The following is an 18,897-nucleotide window of genomic DNA, read 5'->3' as shown; positions in this document are numbered from 1 at the left end:
CTTGGCGGGAGTGCAGTTATCTGCCTGATAAAATTATTCTCAGTTACCGACAGACTGCGAGTTGGTGTATGTCCCCACAGTTCCGCCCCATACATTGTGGCGCCCCTGGCCTGCGCTTTGTAGATCTGGATGAGCGGACCCAGAGGCCGATAAGTCGAATTTTTCAACATCCGTGTAATGCCCCCAGTGGTCTGTACCAGTTTAAGGTTGGCCCTGGTCCGGTGTGCCCCCCACGACATGGACTCATTCAAGGTTACACCTAAGTAATCGAAGGTGGAGACTCTTTCCAACCGTGCCTCTCCCAGCAGTGGATTCGGGCGCAATTTTTTACTTGGATTCAGGACCATGAATTTTGTTTTTCCAGCATTAATTTCTAGGCCCCTATCCATACAAAAGGCCACGAAAGAATCAAGGATCCGCTGGATCCCCATTGGGGTTTTGGACAGCAGCAGGGTGTCATCTGCAAACATAATTGCAGGCACCCTGCTGCCGTTCAATTTCGGAGCATCAGTGTGTTCAATGCCATTCAAATGGGCGATTACCCCGTTGACAAAGAGGCAGAACAGGGTCGGTGCGAGCACACAGCCCTGCCTAACCCCCCTGTCAACGGGGAATCTGTCCGTCAACTCCCCCGACTTTCCACACCGCACCCTGGCATAGTTGTTTTGGTGTAACCTCTGCAAGATTATTAGAATGTCCGCAGGTACGCCCATCTCGGCCAGGACCCTCCAAAGTTTGCCTCTGGGCACCAGATCAAAGGCGGCTCTTAAATCCACAAATATTGTGTATAAGCTGCCACCATCGAAAACCACTGTCCTCCAGTAAATGATGTTCAATCGGAAGACCTGGTCCACCGTTGATACTCCCTTCCTAAATCCAGCCTGGTAAGGACTAAGGACTTCCGTTTCTTCTGCCCAGTCCTGGAGCCGATTGAGCAGTACCCTCCCAAGGAGCTTCTGGGGCACATCAATCAGACTAATTGGTCTGTAATTGGCTGGAAGCAGGGGCGAGCCCTTCTTAAATATGGGAACCACCTCCGCCCCCAGCCAAGTACTTGGGACTTCCATGCCGCATAAGACTCCATTAAACAAAACGGCTAGATATGGGGCCCACACATCTGGTTCCTGCTTAAAAAGATCTCCAGGCAGGCCGTCAAGACCTGGCGCCTTGCCCGAGGCCAAACCAGCTATTGCTGCCCTAACCTCTCCCACTGTTACTAGTTCCCCCTCATATGCCCCCTGAGGACTGCAAGTATCACCCATGCTATCTCCCCCCATCGAGCTATAAAGGGTTTGAAAATGAGCCTGCCAGACCCCAGCTGCGATGTTGGGCTCAATAGCTGAAAGGAGGTTCCCCGACCCCCCATTCACTATTCTCCAGAACATTCTGTGGTCTCCCATTACAAGGGATTTGTTGAGCTCCTCCCATTGGCTCTCCTCCCATTCAATTTTAGCATGGGCAAGTACTTTTTTATATGCCCGTCTGCTTTCTCTTAGCATCTCCCCACCTGAGCCCTCCTTAATATTTCTTAGAAGTTCTTGTTTTGCTTTTTTACAGGCCGCATTATACCACATGGTTTTTGGCGCTTGCCCCCTACTTGCATTATGTGCGTTGCTATACAGGAAAGGACTCATACCCTTTATAAGATCTTCATGGGCCTGGTATAATTTACCAAGTGTTTCCGTATTGCCCCTCTCAATGTCCAGCCCTCCTACACTCTCTAGGATGGGGATTAGCCCCGCATAAAGCTTCGGGAGTTTCTCCTGGCTTGCAACAATTTTTTCCCACCTGATCCTTTTTTTGTTGTTGGCCAAAAGCAGTTCAGGTAGGTTTCCCTCACTCGCTAATATGGGTTGTTGGAGGCCAGGATGTGTGAGATCCAGTTCTAATGCGTTGTGATCACTTTCCAGCCGTTCGGTAACCCTAAAATCCCTAATGGTAGGCCAGTTGGTTATCTGTACCAGAACATAGTCCAAGCGGGATTTTCTTCCCGCTCTGTTAAAAGTTGTTCTACTAGGTACATCTGATTTAATTCGCCCATTACAGGCTCTAATTCCAAACTTTAGGGTTAGGGCTGTGATCTGCAACGCCAAGGGTGTCCAAGCCTTCGGGGGAGGAGCTTCTACCGATGGTACTGACCACCTGGCCTCTTCCTCCATCTGGAAGCCTTCTAAGAGGCCAGGCAGCGGCTCAAATTGGGAATTTAGGTCCCCCCCTACTATATAGGGTAAATCCCCGGGTATTTCAGCTAGGTAGGTTGCAAGCTCATCAATCGTAGGTGACTCCCTGGCTACTCCCACTGGCCTAGAGTAGACATTAATAAAGGCAAGTTTTACTTGATTTGGCCAGGATAGTAAGACCACAAGGATATCGTCAGATGGTACCACTAAGCGTGAAGCCTCACAGCCTAGGTGGGAAGCTACCCATGTTGTTAATCCACCAGAAGGACGGCCTTTGCCCTCCCACCTGGCCGGGATAGAAAAGGACTGGTATCCCTGATGGGTATGTTCCTCCCTGGCCCAGGTCTCCTGGAACATGCACACATCCCCTGTCTCAATGTATGCAACCCAGTCTGGGGTAGACAGCTTGTTGACAATTCCAGCCACATTCCAGCAGATAAGTCTCAGATGCTCTGTATCAGGCGTCACGGGAAGGGGAATATTGGATTGAGCCGGCTCAGTTTGATCATAGTTGGTTACAACGGGTACAATTTCTGTAGTGGCTCCAACTGGCTCGGGAGAATCACTAAAGCCATTTTCCGTGATCATAGTTTCCGGGGCTTTATTTGTAAACAGTCAATCAACCCCTTCCAACCCCCCCAAACAGTTAAACCGATTATAATGGAAGAAGGGGGTATCCGGCAGTTGGTTAACTGGACGTATAGCATGTTCCCGATATCTAGGTCTCCGCTCTACCCTTGTCCAGTTGCCTTGTTCTGGCTCATGGTACATACGGGTGGGGGGGAAGAAAAAGGAGACTGGCAGGGACTGAATAGTGGAGTCCAGTGATCTATTCGTCCCTGCACAAATGTGTAGAACTGTGCCTGGGTCACGGAAGGAGACAATAATACAATCCCCCATGATTGTTTTCCTCGTCCTCCCCAGCCAAGGTACCCTTCTAACCATGGTGATCTCATTATTAAAATGAGGAGGTAAGGGCCTATTCCAGTTAAGCCACTTGATGACTTTCCTCTTGAGTGTTATAAAATTTTCTTTTTCACCACTTTCCAGGGAAGGGGCACCCGCCAGTACTACCATAAAGCTATTGGCTTCCGGGGGCAAATCCGGTCTCCGAGTTCTAGGTGCAAGCCTCCCTTCCTGAGGGGGGGAGAGCTGGCATTGGGTTGGGCTCTATGGGTTGTGCCAAGGGATGGTCCATGTGTGGCTGCTACTGCTAGCTCAGGAGGGGCAGTATTAGGGCTGCTCAATGGGGGTGGTAGTTGAATAGACATAAGTGGTGGCAAGGGAGCGACTACGGGGGAGCCCTGCATAGGGCCCACATTGGGGTTGGATGGTAGTGAACGGGGAGGGAACCTTGCAGAGGGATTTTGCCCTGCCGCTTTATTCTGTTTGCTAGTCGCAGCATTCAGACTCACTAGGGTAGCTTCTAGGGTAGTAAGCCTGGTATCTAATTTTTTTAGGCTCTCGCTGATAGGCGTCAAAAGTGATTTTAGTAAAAATTCTATGCTCCCGAGAGTTACAGCAGGAGATGATGTATTAGATTGGGTGTTCCCTACGTCACTGTTAGCAACGGCAGTAGATGTATTGTTACTCTTGGGGGGAGCGGCTACTTGTACCTTCGCTTTGGGCCTATCAGGGGAGTGCACTGGTTTATGATTTTTCCCAAAATCAGAGTGAGGAGTTTTGATTTTCCCCTGCCCACCCCTTGTCTTTCTTCTACGCTTGTTGGGTGGAGGGCCGTGTATCTCTGCCACCACGGACTGCTTAGGCTTGGTTTTCTTAATTTTAGCTACCGGGGATGTTAAAATAATCAGATCAACCGTTGTATTACTGTCGGTTGATGGAGGGGTAACTTCCATGGACTGATCAAAAAGTGTGGCAGAATTAGGAACAGAATCCCGTAGGAGTAAAGGAACGTCCTCTTGGTTTGATATAAGCGGTGTGCCCTGACGGGGACTTTCCTCTTGGGAGATAGGGTAGGGGATTATTTCACTAATAGGTTGATTTTTCATAGACTCGATGGAGCGACGGCGCTCGCCCCTACGCTTCTCTAGGGAGCTTTCTTTTCCCCCTTCCCCCTTCGCTGGTTTGAAGAAATTATCCAGGGGCCCATTAATGCTACCCCCTGCCCTTGATGGAGTTCCTCCTTGGGCCGTTATAGACATAGCGGGGTCCTGTAGCACAATTCGGCTGGGTTCGGGGGGTGAAGGCGAAAGAGAGTGGGCCCAGCCCGGCCTCCTTCGGCCCCGGACGGCCACAGACGGTCCCGCCCTTGTCCCGGGCTTAACCCGGGCGCTCCCGCGCAGCGTGTAGATCTCGTTCTTATAGATGTATTAAGAGGCAGGTGGAGCTGGGCGGGGCGGTCAGGGAGAGCGGGCCAGCTGGAACGGCCTGTGCAACCCGGGACTCCTGGGAGATTGAGTCCGGGTTGCTGCTCGCAGCCCTGTCACACACTCACCGCCCAGCGAAGCAGAGCCTCCGTTCACCCCCTTCTGCGACGCGGGACTCGCGGAGCTGGTTCCGCTAGCTGTGGGCACAAAGGTCCAAAGTCCGAGGTCAGCGGCTGGAGTGCAGGCGTCCTTGAGAGAGTCCCGGTGGAAGGTGCAATCAGGGCGGAATATGAGGCAGGTGGAGCTGGGCGGGGCGGTCAGGGAGAGCGGGCCAGCTGGAACGGCCTGTGCAACCCGGGACTCCTGGGAGATTGAGTCCGGGTTGCTGCTCGCAGCCCTGTCACACACTCACCGCCCAGCGAAGCACAGCCTCCGTTCACCCCCTTCTGCGACGCGGGACCCGCGGAGCGGGTTCCGCTAGCTGTGGGCACAAAGGTCCAAAGTCCGAGGTCAGCGGCTGGAGTGCAGGCGTTCTTGAGAGAGTCCCGATGGAAGGTGCAATCAGGGCGGAATATGAGGCAGGTGGAGCTGGGCGGGGCGGTCAGGGAGAGCGGGCCAGCTGGAACGGCCTGTGCAACCCGGGACTCCTGGGAGATTGAGTCCGGGTTGCTGCTCGCAGCCCTGTCACACACTCACCGCCCAGCGAAGCAGAGCCTCCGTTCACCCCCTTCTGCGACGCGGGACCCGCGGAGCAGGTTCCGCTAGCTGTGGGCACAAAGGTCCAAAGTCCGAGGTCAGCGGCTGGAGTGCAGGCGTCCTTGAGAGAGTCCCGGTGGAAGGTGCAATCAGGGCGGAATATGAGGCAGGTGGAGCTGGGTGGGGCGGTCAGGGAGAGCGGGCCAGCTGGAACGGCCTGTGCAACCCGGGACTCCTGGGAGATTGAGTCCGGGTTGCTGCTCGCAGCCCTGTCACACACTCACCGCCCAGCGAAGCACAGCCTCCGTTCACCCCCTTCTGCGACGCGGGACCCGCGGAGCGGGTTCCGCTAGCTGTGGGCACAAAGGTCCAAAGTCCGAGGTCAGCGGCTGGAGTGCAGGCGTCCTTGAGAGAGTCCCGATGGAAGGTGCAATCAGGGCGGAATATGAGGCAGGTGGAGCTGGGCGGGGCGGTCAGGGAGAGCGGGCCAGCTGGAACGGCCTGTGCAACCCGGGACTCCTGGGAGATTGAGTCCGGGTTGCTGCTCGCAGCCCTGTCACACACTCACCGCCCAGCGAAGCACAGCCTCCGTTCACCCCCTTCTGCGACGAGGGACCCGCGGAGCGGGTTCCGCTAGCTGTGGGCACAAAGGTCCAAAGTCCGAGGTCAGCGGCTGGAGTGCAGGCGTCCTTGAGAGAGTCCCGGTGGAAGGTGCAATCAGGGCGGAATATGAGGCAGGTGGAGCTGGGCGGGGCGGTCAGGGAGAGCGGGCCAGCTGGAACGGCCTGTGCAACCCGGGACTCCTGGGAGATTGAGTCCGGGTTGCTGCTCGCAGCCCTGTCACACACTCACCGCCCAGCGAAGCACAGCCTCCGTTCACCCCCTTCTGCGACGCGGGACCCGCGGAGCGGGTTCCGCTAGCTGTGGGCACAAAGGTCCAAAGTCCGAGGTCAGCGGCTGGAGTGCAGGCGTCCTTGAGAGAGTCCCTAATTGATGATGACCGGATTAAAAAGCTCGGCTCCAGGAGGCTTTTCCCCCTCTATCACTCAATATGTGCCTGGGTTTGTAACTCTTGCTCGATCTCTCCTTCTTTCTCACGCATTGTCTGTCGCTCTCACCGGAAGTCTGGCATTTAGCTTGATCTTGGTATTGACCGCAGTAGTACAATCAGACCTCCACGCCCAAATGCTTTTGCACTACTATGCTCAATCATGTTAGACAATCTCCTAGTAGATCTCTGGTGCACCAGATCGGATAGGGAGGGCATCTGTATAACCACTACACACAACACTTGGTCCCGTATTGATTTGTGGTTGGCTACCCGAGATGTTGAATCGTGGTCCCACCAAGTGGACCACTGCCTGCGCACACTCTCTGACCACACCCCTGTTCTATTGGAACTGCACATTCCTGGTAATATACAGCACTCGTTTATTTGATGCCTATCACGTGGCACCCTCTAAGGAACAGGTCTTTCGAGAAGAGGTGCCGGTCACCATAGTTGATCATTTTGAACATTGTGGGACTTCTGTTGAGTACTTCACTGTCCTCTCGGAGGTGTTTAAGGTCGTCATTAGGGGGCTTTGCATTGCAAAGCAATTTGGGATTCTGCGTACTTTATGAAGAGAATTGTCCACTCTAGAGACAGAGCTACATGACCTTGAATGATACTATTTTGCTGAGGGGGGCCTAGCCACTATCTCACACATTAGGTCCAAACTTGACCTGTTTGATAACTTTGCACTAAGGTTCAAAGGTATGTGTGTGGCTCTAAGCAACTCTTTTGTTGGCCAGCAAAATTTGTGCAATATTTAGCTTCTTCTTTTGTGTAAAATTTGAATATTTTCAAATAACAAATTAGAGTTTGACTAGACGTTTTCACATTATGAACCTTATGTACAAAATCGTTTTTCAGTAGCAAATCCTGCAATTCCGTAAAGCATTTTAAATAATAGAGAGGTTGTAAAGGGGCATCCTTTCCTACTTGCACTTTGCAACACGATATATCAATGGTTTGCGAACGCAATTGTGTTTGCAAACCATTGCAATTATACGGATTCCTCAAAGGAAGACACCGCCCATTTGCAAAGGGGAAGAAACATTTGTCCCAAATGAATCTTATCAGGAGACCTTGGGGAAGAAGTTAGAGGTCTCAAGGACCCAAATGTCTTCACAAGTGGGGCAATTTTTAAATCAGCACCAGTGGAGAAGCGTGGCTCAATGGTTAGAGCGGCAGACCCTGATGCAGAGATCTGGCCCGGGACCAGGGTTCAATTCCCGCCTCGGCGGCTCTTGGACTCAATTTCCCCAGACCTGATAATTCTCGCCTCGGTGCCTAGTCTAATCATGGGTCTGTGACTCTGGGCAATAGCTTGCTTAATCTCCACAACGGCCCCAGCAGTGCTTAGATGCCTGGCTTCACCTTGGGGGTGCCCAGGAGTGGACATTTCACAGGAAAGCCAGGATGGGTTCCACAGCGGTGTGAATACAGCGCTACGAGGCCTCCAGGTAGAAGTGCTCTATATAAATACTACACATTTCCATTTACATTTACACCAGTTCCTTTCAGTAACATTGACTCATTTAAATAATGTTTCATATTTGGGACTACAAATAGAAACATGGTTATCTGCTGCTCCTTGCTGGTCACCATCCCACTGTAAGGCAGGCCGTACTGCAAAACCATGTATCTGGAGATTTTGTGACACAACCTATAGTACACAGGTTACATCACAAAATGAAAGACTGAACCCCAGAGCCAGTATGCAGTTCGAAGGCATTTTTTGCACAGAGTCTGTCCATGTATCTAGCCTCTACAGCAGTACCCGCAAGCACAGATATATAGCACTTTTTTGTTAGTGTTTGTTTGTCCTACTTCCTTGAAACTGTTGAATATGCCCTGGCTATGACACTGCAGATTTGAAATGAGTGATGAGTCAGGCAACTCCCAAATGTCATAAGTAGAATAATCAAAGGGTAAGGGGAGCACCCGCTCACCCGGGCCTCAGTGATGATACATGCAATAAAGTAGAACTGTTAGAAGTGGATTATGCGAATATTAAACTATAACTGTATTCCTCATGTATTGACTCTGTGTTCTGGTTACTGTACAATGTCCCGCATCTGCATTGTAAAGTTATGCATTTCTAAAAAAATATCACTAAAAATATTTATAAAAAACAACATTTTTGAATATTTTTTTTAATTCTAGCACATCACATACAGTATCTAAAAAAGAAAGACATCACATCTACTCACATCTCTGTCCAGGACACGGCCCGTGCTGTTCAGGAAGAGCCTCTGGGTAGCCGGTTCCAGAATCACCCAGTAATCTACGTTATCCTTCAGGGATAGGATAATAGTAGGGTTAGGGCCGCCAGCAGTTCCTTTGATTTGCATATTGTCTACCAAAATAGTGCCTGCAAAAACAAAAAATATTCACATAAAATTCGTAATATCGGCTAACTTTAAATGTGCTTGCACAGCCCCACTCTTCACCATATATTAAATAACCACACTGTGCATGATTTATCAAAGGGGGCACTGTGCTTTGAAATGCTAATAGGGGGATGCTGAAGTAGCAAGTGTTTAATGAGGGAGACATGTGGCAGCTTTCAAATATGTGCATAGATGGTAGTATTTGCATAAGAGATGCTATTTTTTCTGTCACTTTTGAACTGCAGATACTACAGCAGCTGAATATTTAGCCTTTCCTCACGAAAGGCAATTGGGCTTTTCATACTTGTTTCATGTTGATGAATAGGCCCAACAGGGAATGCAAATGCTATCGATTTTGGAGAGAACATTATTGAAGCTTGACATAAAAAGACAAAGTCGTCGGCTCAAATTTTCGTTAATGGTAGAATCCTCCACTTTATAAAAAGAGCTTTGTCATAGTTCACTGATTATTTAGCTTTTTCAAAGGTCATGCAATAATCGAAATACTTATTGAGAAAACACATGGAATTAGTTTTGGGGAAACAAGAGTTATTTAGCAGATATGTACACCATTTTATATTTGAAGGCACGAGATAGAAAATCGGGGTTAAACCTGCTAACCTTAAAAATGCACTTTCATTTACTTTGTTCCCAGCCAAATCGAATTAAAGTCTGTATTTCGATTCTATTTTTTTGTGATTATGTGTTGCTTTCTAACTTAGAATAAAGTGCTGCCGGCAACAGGTCAGTATTAGTTTGGCACATTGAGGTAGCAAACATAAAGGAAAATGTTCAATAAAATTATTCAAACTTCTTTCACAGTAGTGATAGGGGTGATTGGAGACTGTGTGGTTTACAGTTGTAGAATATGATGTGGCACACGAAAATACTAAGTCCCTCATTTATGAAAAGTGACGCATCGCTGCGTGAAAACAGCGATGCATCACTTTTCCCTGCGCCCTCCTTGCGAGACCAATGATGCGTCATATTTACAGTATGACGCATCATGGCGCAAGGATTTACAGATCCGTCAGTATTTCTGACGTATCTGTATGGCGCAAAAGTGACGCATTGTTGGAGTGTGTCACAAAAGTGACGCAACTACAGCAATGAGTCCTTTCACATGGGGCAAGCCCCATGTGAAAGGGCCTGCGTCAGTCTTACGCCTGCTGTGAGGCCGGCATAAGAAATTGCCGCATTTGTGTCCTAGATGTGGAGCAGTGAAATCTTATAGATTTTACTGCGTCACTTCTATGACCCTGTCTTGCGTCAACGCCCCCCCTGCATACATTATACCCGGCGTAGGTATAATGTAGCGCAGGGGTTTACAAAGTAACGCATCTACCTAGATGCGTCACTTTGTAAATATGGTGCAACAAGGCAAATTTATTACGCTGCTGGTGCGTCACAAAAAGTGACGCACCGGCGGCATAAAAGTGACGCACGGCCTCATAAATGAGGCCCTAGGTGGCGTATTATTGAAAGGGTGGACTATCCCTGTTTGCGCCATGATGCACCTTTAAACAGGTTTTCTGAGCACAAACAGGGACAGTGCGCCCTATAACAGTGAATGACCTTCTCTCAGGACAGCATTAATCTCACACTTTCCCAGCACATTACATTCAATGACATACAAAGCGGCTATATCAAAGCTACTCCTTGTTTCTCTGTGCAGCAACCCGCCTGCACTTTGAAGAGGGGAAAAAGGTCCTCTTGCATGCAGGTGCAGTAATTGACTGCACCTGCTTGCAGGGGGAAGTCTGAGGGATCCATGGAACCCCCCTGTTACCCCTCCAGAGGGCTATATTCAGAAGGCACTCAGACATTGCGTCACCAATTTTTGGCACACTGTGAATGTGCCTCTTAAGGGTCTGTTTATATCTGTACATGCATCTATAATACGGCGGGCAGTGTCAATGAGTTTTCTCATTTGCATGGCATCACACTACATGTGGACCAACACTATTGGTTTTACAGAAAGGACTGCACAAGTATCTGCAGCCCCTTTGTGAATACCATTGTGCCCCTGGGGTACACAAATCGGGCACACAAGCCATTTGCGCCCCTGTGGCACAATGTATAATACGGCCCTAGATGTATCGGTTTGCTAGAGCAAACTTCTGGTTTGGAACCAGAAGTACCCAAATCCTGTCCCTGTTTCCTAACGTAACAGATTGTGAGATGCTAGGAATGCCTGAAATATTATTTTAACTCCCAAAGAATGATTAGTTTTGTACATTAAACGAAGAGTGAATGCTACTTAAAAACGGATACTGATTCACAAAACTATTTTCCAGTTTCAAACCTTGTGATTCTCTAAGTCACAGGATATACAATTGTAAATGGGAATTCTTACTCACAAAAGGACTTCCCATTTTATAAATGGGTTTTGCCAATTACTACAAATCACGATTAGGAATGGGCATTAAAGGGGCACGCCCTTCTAACTTCCATTGACAGTGTTACAAAGCACTGGTTTATGATAACAATTAAGGGTGCAGACCATTCATAAGCCAAGTTGGGGAGGTATCTGATTTGAAAAGGGAAGGCGTGCCCTGTTAATGATGGTGACCAAATTAGAGATTCCATCTGGTGCTTGTCCTTGAATTACTTCAAAGTTATAAATTGATTAATAAGAGTAGTTTTACATATAACTGAGGGTAATAAGGGAATTTCGAATACATATACCCCAAGAGGGCATAATACATACATAAAATCAACTGATAAATAAGAAAACATTTGCATGCCGTATGAGTTTGAGCAGATGAAGAGATCATAGTAGAGACAGGAGGTGTGTTTGCCCCCCCAAAAAACATTTTTTGTTACATGGTTTTAGGCTACCACAAATCATCTTATAGCTCAGCATGTTATGCCTGTATCAAAGTATTCTATGGCAAGATGCCACTGCATTACAGGCACACCAAACATGAAAATCTGTCAAATTCCAGAGTGAATTATAGATGTTTTTAATTTTACTTTCGTTTTAAAATGTATGAAATCTGAGAATGGCACTGCAAGGAACTCACCTTGCTACTACGTAAGAATTGAAAAGGCTGTTGCAGTAAGGCATAGGCATTGAAACAGTGTCTGCATGTTTAATATTCATGTGTGGTGTCAGCGAGTACCGGCTAACGACACAAAATATGAGGGGGTGGGAACATCACTACATGGAAAATAGCATCAGCTAAACTAAACATGCATTCTCAGAAAATCACATGGTATGCAATTGCAAAATAGTATTTTGAAATGTACAAAACACCTTTTTTCTGACTTGTGAAGGGGTAGGGGACTGAAAGAGATGCCCTTCTCCTATTTAGGAGTAACAATGGAATATATCAATGAGTTGAGACCGTAATTGTGATAAAAACAAATGATCAGATTCTGCTATCTCAAATGCAGTGGTATCAGATCTGTAAAGGGAAAACTAGCAGGAGGGCTTCCCTTTTGGAAACACTGTTGGATAGCTTTCGGGTTTGGAAAACATTTTTAAAAGTAGACCTGTCCCTTTAAGGAAATGGATTGCTTAAATAATATTCCCTTGTGGCAATGCAAATCGAATGATGATGGTCTACTGCCCCTTACACAGCACCACCTCTTTATTGCAGGCATAAAATAGGAGGCTGCAACCGCAAAAGTGTTGTGTGACCCACGACAAATGTAAATTTTCTGGTGCAACCTATTGCAAATCGGTGCCATCGCAAATTGCATACCTGTTCGCAGCCCAAGTGGTGCACGATTTGCCATCCCGGTTTGCAAACAGGTCTTTGTATCTTCATCCCTAATTGATGGACTTGAACATTCCTTGAAGGCTGTTTTTTGTGATGCCGTTTAAGTGCAATGAATCTACCTAGATGTTCAAACTGTGCCTAAGAAACTCCTATAAGATGTGGGCAGCTCACACTACCTATGGATTCCTCAAGTTTTACAAGACGATCATTAACTGCTGAGACAATAATATACTCTGTATGTCTGGATACGATAGTTCTTTTTTCTAATGTGATTATTTTCATTATGGTTTGATCTCATGAGTCATTAGCAGTTCACTGCTGGGACATAGCACAAGTGGGTAACAGCACTTGTTAGCCAGTATTGCTATAACATAACGGAAATACAGGTTGGTCATGCTAGGCTCTCTGAGAGCCTGTCAGAGCAGTGCTAGAAAGCAGAGAGCACAGTTATTAGAGCAAAGGGAAAGGACAGAAATTGGTGGAGGTAGACCGCCGGTGACCACGTATAGTTTAAAAAAAAATTGGGCTGGAAGGAGAGACCATGTTATGTATAGTTCCCCCATTACTCCCTTGAGCAGCAGCTGAAAGGAAGGGCAGATGATTTTAGAGGCCATGCAGAACGTAAAATTAAAGATGACTAAAAAGGGATTATGATGATATTGTTTACCTCGGGGGTCTGAGTGACTTCATAAACAACCTGCGCTTTGCTCTACTTGTCTATTTGATGTCACTCAGAACCCTTTGGTAAAATACATCCCAATAATTCACTGTTACCCGTCTATAATTCTAAACATAAAAAAGCGAAAAGATGAAGAAAGTTCATAAAGCATTTTGAAAATGCGATAATTTCACGATTCAGATTTTTAAAGGAGTTCACAGTTTTGGGAATGCTGGCTTTGATGCTGTAGGTAAAGGTGGGTAAGCTGTAAACTGTTGTAGAATGTACTTCATTCTGATTCTAGTTCCAACAACTTTTATGACATAAGATAGCACACTTCTAAATAATTTTCTTTTCGAGGAGAGAGTGAATATTATTTTTGTTTGCAAACTTTTGGTAAACCATCTGCCGGGGTGTTTGTGCAGAACATGCTCATATACACGGCGTTCCAGTGTTCATACAAGATATAAATGTACAATTCTATAATCTTGCTGGTCAGTGGTATGAAACATTTTCCTTGAATGAAAACTGAAATAGCGACTGCATATTTCGGATGATAAGAGTGCACTTTGTTTTTGTGTGTTGCAGTTTACCAACTGCATGACATCGTAGCGTCAAACTCTATGGCAACAATACAAAAAATATAACTTTTAACCGTAATGAGGAGCCACTTAATAGCTTAATGGTTCACCCTCCAATCAAATACCCTCAAAACTTTGAATTTATTGAAGACTAAATACTCCTCACAGTTCGGAATTCTAACACAAGTGGCAACTGTGCAACATTTTAGTCATCAAATAAATACACAGAGAATTAGATGTTTTATTTACACACAGCATCTAACCATGCAGATGTTTCTGCTTTTATCTGCACAGCCGAGAACAGTTCTAACTAAAACCAAGGAGCTAGTGCCTAGAGAAAACAATTCAGCACTAGGTTTCCCCGGAGCTCCACATGTTTCTTCTCTTCTCCAAGCACTGACGTTCACATACCAGAAGGTGTTTAGTATCGAACCAACTTTCAATGTACAAAGCAAGGGAGCCATACACTTTGAATGGCTTTCTTATCTTAGCTACCTCGCTAGCTAGTAGCTGTCCATCTGTTTTCCCAAGGTCATATTCTTTTGACCTTTCGGAGCATTATAACAATGGTTCACAGATTGAAAGATGCATCGTCATCTCAGTGGAATAAACGGGGGGCATTGAATGGCTACGCCAGTATGGATAAGCACCGCCATTCGTGGACTGATAGTATCGAAAGAAATGACTGAATCTTTCGAGAACAAACCCTTTCAGGAAGGTTTTAGAGAGCATGTTACACAGTAGGTGTGATCTGGGAGTTGTGTGCAGATAAGCAATTGGCACATTGGCCTTTGAATCAGGATTCATTGTTTGAGTCATTTTTTTGCCCTGGCCGAGAACAAACATTTATCTGCACGTTTAATTTTGATCGTACCTAATATGTTGAATTTGGATAAAAAAAATGTATATATATATATATAAAAAAAAAAAATGTTGGTTATATATTTATTTATTTGTTTAATATACATTTTTTACAGCATGAGAATTGTCTTCAGCAATCTACAAAAAGGCTTCTAGAAAATATGTTGGAAATTCTTAAAGTCAAACCCTGAACAGTAATATTTCATACGAACACTGTATTAAATTGTGCAATTCGTAAAATAATGACATTAATATTTATAATTGTATTTACCTAAACACCACTATTCCACTACCAAATCATCTTGTACAGTGATTTAAGATTGCAGGATACTCAATTTCCGATACCTTGAGTATCAAAAGCAACAATGCTGGATTTATAGTCAAATCTAAAGACACAGCTTGTCATGGTATACCATCAAACGCAGACTTGATACCATCAATATGGCTGCTTTGTTTCTTTCCCTTTCTAGTTAGCTCTTCATAGCTATGTTGAGGTTATTAACGTCTTCTTGGTATCTCTTCCTCCCTAGTTAGCAGCCCAGAGTTGTCCAGGAGTTATCCTTATGTCTCTGTTGTATCTTTTCTCTTTTTATCACTGGTTAGCAGGCTATAGATACACAAAGCTTATCCATGCAACAGCTTGGTATTATGTCATCCCAGATTAGCAGTCTATAGCTAGATATAGATTATTTATATGGCTTCTTGGTATCTGTTCTCCCTAACTAGCAGCTATAGGTATCTAGTTAGCCGTACGGCTCCTTGGTATCTGTTTTCTCTAATTAACAGATATAGCTATCTATGTATCATTTACAACTAAAATTGGATTATGATACAGCTGCTCATAGAAATAACTTGCAATGTTTATGACTCAGTGTTTTCATGCATGGATCAAAAAGGGGCCCTGCAGCTTTCACAATCGCTGAAGATTTATTAGGACTTTTTATGTATAAGTGCCCCTTGATATATTATTGGAACGGAAATGTCCCCTACAAGATCAATGTTTGGCCCTAGCATCACACTATTCTAGCTACGTTCAAAGATTTAGGCCTGTCCATAGTAATCCAAGGGCCAGAATTAATCCAAGGACCATAATCTATTTTGTAACCTGGAAGGGCACACAAAAAGTGCGCCCCAACTGCTGCTTCAGGAAACCTAAAGACAGACTGATGCAGAGTTCTCACACTGAATTGATAAATCCTTTACCTTCCACCCCAGCAATTTCCCATGTATTTTGTTCCTGTTTCCCAACCTGAAAGCCGGATTACCCCTACCTATCCTTGCCAACAGGAAATCTCTGATCATTTTCAAGGTTTTGAGCATGTTTGTCTTTGCAAATGTCCGCATCTCTGGACACCAAAAACCTGCCCTAATGAACAGATTTACTCACATTTAAAAGTCTAACTAATGGTGGAATTATTAATGTGAGAAAGTCCAGTCATGAATATAAAATACTAGTCGATCAAAAACTTTATTTCGATTTTTTTTAAAAATCATAAAAGTTGTATCAACATACAAAATGATAAAAACAGAGGATATCCACGTGCAGGCTTGTCCAAATTGGCAGTATCGCAGTGAAGTTTCATGATATAGCAATAAATATCTAAAAACTTTAAATCGCGCCATATTAACAATACAGTCTGAAATATCATTTCATCATTAAATATCATATGGGACGAATGTATATGCAAAGTGCTAGATTGTTAATGGGAAACTACAAGAAATGAGCAGAAATCTTTTACCCAGTCGGTTTAACTTTCCAACGTATCACCCATGCCAAACCCAAAAACTTTGCAACAGCGATGACAATAGGACCCTCCAGAGATGATTTTAGGATCCTAAAAGCCTCGCTGCTGGATCTAGTCCCCATATTTGAACATATAGGTTTCGACCATCTAGACCTCGGTTTGTGATACAATGGGCATGCGAAAAAAATATGTGACACAGATTCCCTCATATCATCACAAGAGGGACAATTGGTACTGTTGGATATGCACCGTTTGTTAGTAAAAACATTTGTTGGTAGCGATCCCACCCTAAACTGATGGTACCATTTTCTGTCCCTTGTGGACGTAATTAGATCCCAGTAGCTCTCATAAGAAGCTTCATACTTTGCGTCAAGAAATGATTTAGACAGTGAGGGATTGATATTAGCTGAGAACCGCCTCATGACTATCATGTTCTAGTACACTGCCTTAAGCTCAGTTTTAGACGGAAAAGTACTTTCGGCAGGTGCTGTCCAGAGGCGGCTCATCCACATCTCGCTAAGTGTATTCTTAACACTCCTTAGCCATGGGATTTTCCTGGAAACATCCAGATCTCTAACTTCAAATAAGGCGGATGGATAGTCTGATAATTCAAGAGCCTCCTGCAATATGCTATCGGCCTATAGTGGGCCACATCACTAATCGATTGACAGCCAAGATCCAAATATAGGGGCAGTAGCGGGGTAGACTTCGGAAGGCCAATTATAGATCTCAAAAATTTATTCTGGGCCACCACCAAGTGGTCGAGATTAGCGTAACCCCACAGCCCAGCCCCATATAGGATTGAGGTGGTAGTTTTAGTAGTATAAATATGTAACAAACGAGCAATCGGTTTGGTGAAAGATAACCTATGCTCCTTCAATAGAGCACCAGACAGTTGCGCGGGCTTAAGCGTAAGCAGATCTAATTGGGGCTTCCAGCTGTTTTTTTTATCAATTGTAACTCCTAGATATGAAAAGGTCTCTGTTTGCTCTAGTATTCCCCCCTTCATTTTGACAGCACCCACAATAATCTTTTTGCTTTGAAGGACTATGTATTTGGTTTTATCCACGTTGACAGTGAGATCGTGATCCTCACAAAACTCCTCGAACATAGTAAGGGCTCTTTGGAGTCCCTGTCTTGTCTTCTAAAGAATGAGGGTGTCGTCAGCAAACATTAAAAGGGGGATCTTGGAGCCAGCCAGGGATGGTGCATCCATGGAAAAGTTCTCAAAATACTTCACCACCCCATTGATATATATGGAAAAAAGGGATGGTGCTAGCACGCACCCTTGTCTCACACCCCTCTCAACTGAAAACTTGTCCGTAATATTACCCTGTGTATTCCATCTAACCTGAGCAAAGGTTTCAGTATGTAACTTAATCAACAGGGCCAAAATATCCAGGGGCATACCAATCTTCAGGAAACAGCACCACATCTTAGTACGCGGGACGAGGTCAAAGGCCAACTTAAAGTCGACAAATGCTGCATAGATTGTACCTCTCCCTAGCACTACGGTGCACCAGTATATAAGAATAAGCCTAAGCACCTGATTTATTGTGCTCGTGCACAAATGGAACCCCACCTGGAGGTGGGATAAGATTTCTCGTTCTTCCAACCATGCCTGGATTCTACCCAGTAACAGCCTTGCTGACACCTTTTGGATGCAATCTATAGGGCTTATTGGTCTATAGTTCCCAGGTCGGGATTGATCCCCCTTTTTGTGAATAGGGAGAATACTTGCACCTGCCCAGGTATCCGGTATGGGTGCTCCATTGGCAATGGCATTCACTAATAATTGAATGTAGGACGCCCACAAATCTTTGTCATGGAGAAACAGTTCGGCGGGGATGAAGCAGAGCCCCGGCGCCCTACCTCTTGGTATTGAAATTAAAACGTTTACCACTTCTTTCTTGCTAAAATGGAAAGTGGAAGTAGGAGTGGGAAATTCAAACTGGACTTGTGTTTCTACAGCACTTGCAAATTGTGCTTTAAAATAGGAGACCCACTGGTCCGGCTCTACGTGATTCGTGGGCACCTTACAAGATGGCCCTCTGCCCCACTTAACCAAATGCCAAAAAGCAGTCATATTTCTTTCCGAAGATGCACTGAGCAATTCTGCCCATATAAATACCAACATTTTCAATTCTATGAATCAGGAACAGAATATGACCCTCATAAATACTGCAATTTATGTACTTAGGTTACAATTCAGTTTACGAACTGAACCTAAATGACAATTGAGAGTTGAAGACATTGATATTCACTTCTGTTTTCTTGTGATAATTGGGTGGACTGGGCAAGAATGCATGTCAACCTAAATGGAATATTTTAACAGGCACTAGCTTGTAGGTATAGTCTAGGAAATGTACATGCAAAGGAAGTAGTGAAGGGCTTTGGTGATTTTGTGACTGTGTGTACAGGAAGGGAAATATATTTGACATTTTTTTAAAGCTCTAGTTATCGGGTGCAAATGTTTTGAAAATGATCCCAAACCTCTTTTGGTGCTCAAACATTCACAGGAGTACATTTTAAGGACATCCGGGACCTCAGGGGGAGTACCTGCAGACTCCCAGGCTGCTGGGCAGAGTGAAACAACACATTTTAGTCCAGGTCCAGTTGCACCTGGCCAACTGGGATTTTTCACAGGTATATCCCGTTCAGTCATGTTATGTTCCTGGAG

At 45.4% G+C, this 18,897-nt stretch overlaps 1 protein-coding gene across 1 annotated transcript in view; it reads right to left on the bottom strand.

The window, feature by feature from the left end:
* The window catches only part of PCDH15 (protocadherin related 15), a 2,579,312-nt gene that overhangs the window by 1,940,462 nt on the left and 619,953 nt on the right, over positions 1-18,897 (bottom strand). Inside the window, exon 4 of the mRNA XM_078642873.1 lies at positions 8,465-8,625. Within this exon, the coding sequence (XP_078498999.1) occupies positions 8,465-8,625 (161 nt within the window). The remainder of the gene's footprint in view (positions 1-8,464; positions 8,626-18,897) is intronic.

Source organism: Lissotriton helveticus, chromosome 5_1 (assembly GCF_964261635.1).
Source record: "Lissotriton helveticus chromosome 5_1, aLisHel1.1, whole genome shotgun sequence".
Classification (NCBI taxonomy): Eukaryota; Metazoa; Chordata; class Amphibia; order Caudata; family Salamandridae; genus Lissotriton; species Lissotriton helveticus.
The sequence above is the reverse complement of the archived record's forward strand: the minus strand, read 5'-3'. Positions and strand labels throughout refer to the sequence as shown.